This window comes from Morone saxatilis, unplaced genomic scaffold (assembly GCF_004916995.1).
Source record: "Morone saxatilis isolate NCDOM2014 unplaced genomic scaffold, NCSU_SB_2.0 Contig4, whole genome shotgun sequence".
Classification (NCBI taxonomy): domain Eukaryota; kingdom Metazoa; phylum Chordata; class Actinopteri; family Moronidae; genus Morone; species Morone saxatilis.
The window spans coordinates 2,929,195-2,935,952 of record NW_023339984.1 but is presented as its reverse complement, the minus strand read 5'-3'; the positions used below and the strand labels follow the sequence as shown (position 1 = coordinate 2,935,952).

The 6,758-nt window shown below is 39.9% G+C and overlaps 1 protein-coding gene across 2 annotated transcripts in view; it reads right to left on the bottom strand.

The window, feature by feature from the left end:
* Nucleotides 1–451: 451 nt before the first annotated feature.
* drap1 (DR1-associated protein 1 (negative cofactor 2 alpha)) overlaps nucleotides 452–6,758 on the bottom strand; it is an 8,608-nt gene continuing 2,301 nt past the window's right edge. For both annotated transcript variants that reach the window (XM_035674835.1, XM_035674834.1), the window contains 5 exons: nucleotides 6,526–6,619; nucleotides 5,883–6,005; nucleotides 4,186–4,279; nucleotides 3,176–3,264; nucleotides 452–1,182 (listed from right to left, as the gene is read on the bottom strand). In XM_035674835.1, the coding sequence (XP_035530728.1) occupies nucleotides 996–1,182; nucleotides 3,176–3,264; nucleotides 4,186–4,279; nucleotides 5,883–6,005; nucleotides 6,526–6,619 (587 nt within the window). In that variant the 3' untranslated portion in view covers nucleotides 452–995. The remainder of the gene's footprint in view (nucleotides 1,183–3,175; nucleotides 3,265–4,185; nucleotides 4,280–5,882; nucleotides 6,006–6,525; nucleotides 6,620–6,758) is intronic.

The following is a 6,758-nucleotide window of genomic DNA, read 5'->3' as shown; positions in this document are numbered from 1 at the left end:
ATGTACCGGGTCCAACTGCCAGAGCAACTTACCTCAGACAGCGTCAAAAACAACGAACAAAATGTAAATCATTAACCAGCTGATATGGTTGAATTCAGGGCTGTTGTCTTGGAGGTTTACAGTTGATAAAAACGTGAATTAAAAATAGAAACAAATTCAAAAAAGCTGTGGGCCAGCTAACCTATAGTAAAAATACACCTGCTTCCTTGTTTATGCTACAGCCTGACAATTGGACTGACTAGCACGTTATGACAAAGCCGGGAAGTAGGGCTCACATCTTAACAGCAGTATTTCATAGCCAATCGATAACATAGTAATAGATCACTTCATGGGTGAGACGATGACCTCCTTCTCCCTTCCACAAGTGCTGATCTCTTTCCAAATACTTTACAAACTGCTGCCCTGAACCCACCTCGACTAGCCGCCTTCGTATGAGCATCAAAGGCTATTATAAGACTTTAACTACCACTTCGGTTTTTTTTTTTTTTTCAGCCAACCTGAGGGTTTCAGTAACTGATTTGTCCACTTCATAATGTCTACTACAGAGGATTGAAGAAGAAAGAAAAAATGCCAAAAGAAAAGCTACAAGGCAACACAAACCACACCTATCCTGTCTGCGGGGGCTCATGGCAAAAACAGTGACAACTGCCATTTTTAATAGTCAAAATAGAATGACTGACTGGTTAAAAAACATCCTCATTGGATTTTCCTCTACAATAAAATAAAACCTTTTCTTTTTAAAAAAAAAAAAAAGAAAAGAAAAAGGAAAATTAAAACACATAATATACAACCAGTTTTCTGTCTCCTGCGGCGGTGTCTCTTACAGCCTGCTGCCGAGGGCTTTTTCTGTCAGCGGGCTGCGATGAAGAGTCTTTCCCTCCTCTGCTTAGAGCGCCCACCGCAAGAACTTAAAAAATCGAAAATGATGTTGAAAAGACTGTGTGTGTGTCTGTGTGTGTGTGTGCGAGAGTGGTGGAGGAGGAGGGAAGAGGGAGCTAAGAGTCATAGTCTTCATCGTCGTCGTCCTCATTTTTGTGCGGCGCAGGGGGTGGGGGAGGCGGTGCGGCGCTCATCATGGAGGGGTGGGGGGCGAAGGCCATGCCGCCCTGGGGCTGTGCTGGAGCCATGCTGCCCATTGACACCATGTTGCCCATGTGCATGTACTGGGGGGGTGCGTTTGAGCTGCGGGGGGTGCAGGCAGAGGCGTAAACCAGGTGTTAGGAGTTGTGGCAATCATTAAGTGAAGGTAATATCCATTTAAAGGTCAATAAATCAGTGGAATTTACATTTCTGCTGTCGTTCCCACTCAATACGCTCTCAAGCAGTGTGTCCCAACTCTACACTACATACCCATATATAATATATACAGTATGTACTATATACTTATTGCCATGGTATACCCTCTTTGCAGTCATTATTCAAAAAATCTACATATTTAATAATTTTACACTCACAAGAAATGATCAAATAACTGCAATAACTAAAATAAATATGTAACTGCATGTCAGTCAGCATGGGACCGTCACTGCCAATTAAACACACAGAAATGTGTATTTCCAAGGACATCACAGTTATTTTCGGGGGTGTTCACAAAGCTGTTTTACCACCCTCCAAAGCTGTTTGAATTTTTTTCAGCGGTGAGAAGCTCAGAATGAGAAAGTAGTGTGGAACAGGGACACAGCAAAGGTTTTATCTCTCATGGAAAAACAGCGCCCTCTCCCTGTTTCTGGCTGTATACAATCCACCAGATTTTTCTTACTATTTTCTGTTGAATTTTGAGAGAAGACATTCTCTCTCTGAGTGAGAGAAGTGGAAATGATAAGCAATAACTCATTACACACCAGCTAATGGTGGCTAATGTTAGCGAAATTCACTGACTTGATGAGTCTTGCTGCTGTTACACTGTGTAAGTTCAAGTATGATTGCAGCCAAAATAAATGTTATATAATTTTATAGCCTTAGTTTTTAAGTTTTAGTCGTTGGTTTTTACATTATTTTTGGTCCATGGTTCACTGTTTTTGCTGTATTCATTTTTAGTCCTGCAAAATTGTATTCTTTGTTCAACTTTTGATTGAATTTCCTGTCTGTGTTGTATACATTTTGCTGTCTAAAGCGCTTTGGGCTGCATGTTTGTATGAAAGGTGCTATAAAAGTAAAGGTGGGTTGATTTAACACTTATTTTGCCACCAGTCTTAATTACGAACGACACATGCAGTCGGCAAGTTGAAAATATCAGGGACAAGACAGCTGGTCTGATTACTACGGTTGTTGTACAAAGGTTGTTTTTTTTTTAAATATGTATAATAAAAATGTATTATGACACACAGCAAAGGGCCTTCAGGTTGGACTCGAACCCTTGGCCGCTGAGGGCCAGGCACATCGGGCACCAGCACCACCAGGTGACCTAGAGGCCGCCCTGTATACAAAGGTTTTTAGGATCTTTCACCCTGTTGCTCTTCTATTCTATTCCAGCTCACAGGAGCTTAGTGGCTCAATTTGGTATCAGATGTTGGGCCTGCTAAGAGAGGCCAGGGGTACGTGACATCACTGTCATGAAAACAAAATGGACATTAGGAACCGTCATTGGGAAAAATGCCATTCTGAAATATGTGTCTAATAAAAGGTCTTGATGAAATGAAGAGGATATCCAATAAAGAAGAACGCCAAAAATTCATAGTAATGAGTTTTAATTATGTCTTCTATTATTTCACAAATTGTTAGTTCATTTATATATTTTACACAATTTATTCATATGATTATTTATTTCATAATGTCTAATTCATAAACATTGAACATTTTGGGGTTCCATATGAAAGGGGCTCAAATGTGCCCATATTGAAAAACTGTGTTTTACTGAGTCCAGTGAAAACCATAAATATCTACAAATTTTGTTTGATTTTTTTTATAAACTAATAGATTAAATCTTCATTTTGGGCTTTTACTTCTTATACAAACATTTAGAAATTAATTGGCCTATCTGAAATTTTTATTGTCACAATACTGAAAACAGGGCTGTTTTTCTTAGGTAATAAGAAATGTACTTTTTGGAAATACATGATTTTCACAGGGCAGCAACAACAGTATGTGCATACAACATAGCACCAAATACCAAATCCTCCTCTCTAGACACTATCTGGATATACAATGTCTCAATATATAAGGGCTGTGTCCATACCTGTGGAACCTGGATGCAGCCTGCAGATTTGTGCTTGACTGAGAGCCATCCTCCTCGTCTCCATCTGTCTCACTGTCCTCAGAGTCATCCTGTTTCCATCACAACAGACACACCAGTGAGCCTTCTTACCTCAAACACGCACAAATCAATCAAACTGTATGGATTTTGCAGAGAAATTATTATGCAAGCAATAACAACATTTTTGCCAACAGATAACTATATTTTGTGTGACAATGATAACCTCACCAAGTCTTACTAATTTCGCTCTATCAATGTTCCTGTCCTCTCAACATCTCTGCTCTGTGTGCTATCAGGTTCGTCTGCATATCAGCTCAACTTCATTTCCAAGTGGCAGTTTTGTCTACAATCAGATTGCTACAAGGATTTGGTTACTAGGGACGTAGGGAAGCACTGGGAGAGACGAGGAATTAGCCACACAGAAGTAATGAAGACAGTTTTGGTTAAAGACCTATAAAATCCTAATATTGTAAAGTTTTGTCTCCACTATTAGCTTCCAAGTTAACTTTGTTCATAGTTAGATAGCAATCTTCCTGATAAACAATACTTACGTGAGTAGTAAAGCTACAAGCTAATAAAGTGCACACTAACTTACAAATAGAATGAAATAGAGTTTCATTAAACTCTGTATGTGATAAAAACCTGTATAAAGAACTAAACAGGCAACCCTGAGGACACACAGAGCAGAGGTGTTGAGACAGCAAGAAAAACACTGAGTGTGCATGGAGCACACAGCAGGGAATCAGAGAGAGGGCCACTAAGTAAAATGGTACGGTTGTGCAATGATGTGGATAATAGGAAACACGCAAATAAATGCTTTGAGCACAGAATAGATTTGTTTGTCATGATCATTTCTCTTCAAAATATCGTTTATATGCTTGCAAAAATATTTGTTTGTGCTCAAAATGTCTTGTTGCGTTCTCAAGAGTGAGGCACCAAACTCCGTCAAACCGTAGATAGCTATTAGCTTCTGAATGCAAATCAACTCCCACCTCTTGCTCTGACTCTGTGCCAGACAACTTCTTGTCCTTGCCTTTGGAGCCAGCCCCTCCATTCTTGCGGCCAGACCCTGGTTTTCGACCCCTGGGGAGAAAACAAAAAAGAAAGAAACATTTGTCGTACTTGCCGTTTCAGCTTTTGGGGAAAGAAACATTTCTGCAGCGGTATAAGTCAGGGTCGTGCTCCAAGATTCTACACGTGTTGACTAGTAATGATAAATGACTGCTCTATCTGTTGTTTGTTCTGAAAGCTACTTACACAAGGCACCAACTGATCACACGTTTAACTGATTTTATCATTCAAAATCATTTGGCACTTCATTCAGAAATGTTTTACTGTCATTTACTAATCACTTTGTTCTTGCTCCATTGTAGAAAACTTCATAGTTACAAAGTCTAAGCTTTCTGATATTTTCTGGAGTAGTGGACAACGTTTCCGTTGCATAAGAACCTTACGGGAGGGTAATGATTGTTCCAGGTATTAGTCAAACCCTCAGGCGTTACCAGGGAAACTAAATTATGGTTTGCACCTCGTTGGGCATTACCCCTTACTTAACAGATGTATTTAGTGGTGATATTATTACAAAAGATGGTTTGGTAAGAGAAATGTGGGAGGTTTTAAATGACTTCCCCTTTAGCTTCTTTGAACAACAACACAAACAAAGATGCCCTGATTTACACATACTATTGTAACTCTTTGTGCACCCATTTGACAAAATTTAAATTTTGTTTTCAATTTTAAAGTCTGCCATATTAGAATAGCTTCTAAAACTAATTAGAAATCAGCCGTTCTGCAGCAGAAATCTACTGGGGCAGTCCCCTGTCCATGCCTCATTCAGACAAACAGAGACAGTTCTGATGCAGGGAATAATGTGACCGATAATGCTGGTGGAAATTACTTTGTGCCATTTATATTCAAAGAAGCTGTGACTCCACATGCCTCATTCCCATAGCTGAGACAAAGTGTCTAAACATTAGGAGCTTACAACCACTTTAAATTGAATCACAATCGAATCAGCCACACTCTTTAGTGGGGGAAAAAAGCTTCTAACTCCTTTCATTAATGTGTAATTCTCTGCCAAGCTCTCTGCTTCAATTTAGCTGCAGTGCCAGTGTTTGATTTGACAGTCAATACTGCTTTTTCTTCTCTACAATCCTCAGTAATTAGTTCACGCTCTGTAGAGCTGTATAAATGTTCCCTTTCCTTTTTTTTTGTAATTAATCTATAATCGCAAAACAAAATGGAAACAGTGGTATGGTAACAGTGCAAGAATGACAAACATATTGCTTTGGTCTATTTTAATTTACAGTAGTAGCTGTTCCTGGAAAAGCAAAGGTAACCTTCCTTCTGTTTGAGGACTATTTGTGATTAATTTCTTCTACGTAATAGTGTGCGTGCACGCACTTATCAGAGATGACTGAATGATTAATTGACTAATCAGGCGATAAACCAGATTAATGAGTCAAACTCAGCTGCATGATACAGTGATAGGGCACATCAAATATCACATTATCCTGGACTAGTAATGTGTGTAAAGTACAACTTTGCAGATCTAAGTTTCCTGGTGTTAACTTTGAAGTGTTGACCCGTTAAACCCTCGTAGTTCCATGGGTGGTATACCCAAACATTGTTTGCGTGTGGTCTTGTTCGGTGTGGTTCTGTGTGGTGTGTGTGTTGGTGTGTGTGGTTACGTGGGACTTTCTCTCCTCCCCCCTCGGTGTGGTTCTCTTCCCCCTCGCCCTGCATATCCGGCACCGTTGCCACCAGGTCTTTCAGGAAATCAAACTGTTGCTCCAGCTCGATACACTGCTTTCTGTGAACGCACACGCAATTTTAAAGTCAGTACATTGCCTTTCTCCACAGACTTGCAGTGCTCTGAGCTAAAAAGCTCAAACTAAAATTCAAATAGACAGAGATCAATGGAGATTATATATTCATTTGAATGACCTTCAGAATCTGAGTAAGATCCTCCTGGCAGCCGCATTTTGCTCCTGGCCAGAAATACTTTCAGATACGAGGGATTTGGCAAGGTGTAGCAAATCCACTCCGCATCACTATCAAGGTAACACAAGCGTCTCAGGTACTCCCACACTATACTATACAGTATCATAGGGTGCTTTAAAGTTTCTTTATCTAAACCCAAAGAAAATGAAGCCATAACACCTTTTCAGCTACATGTATCCAAATTCAAATTACAACGTTAATATGATTTCCTGTCATTACCCAGCTGCCTGAATTCACATCTATGCTTTGTCAGTCAGAGTCCACCTCCAACACAGTGCAATACACACCAGTTTCTTTATGAAGATGCACACAAACACAGAGAAACTTACAGATGTGATGTTGTCATTGTCTTTGCATTCCTAGACTGGGTGACTTGACAGGCCTTCGTGAGCAATGATTCCAAAAAAAGCTCCAGGGCTCTCGCTGGTGTCTCAGTCAAGGAAATGATGATACAGCGAGGCTTTCATTTAGATAAACCAGATTCACTTACACGGTCAGTCTGATGCTGTAACTGCAGGGAGCCTGACAACTAAAAACATGAATATTCTGCTTGGCCTGATTG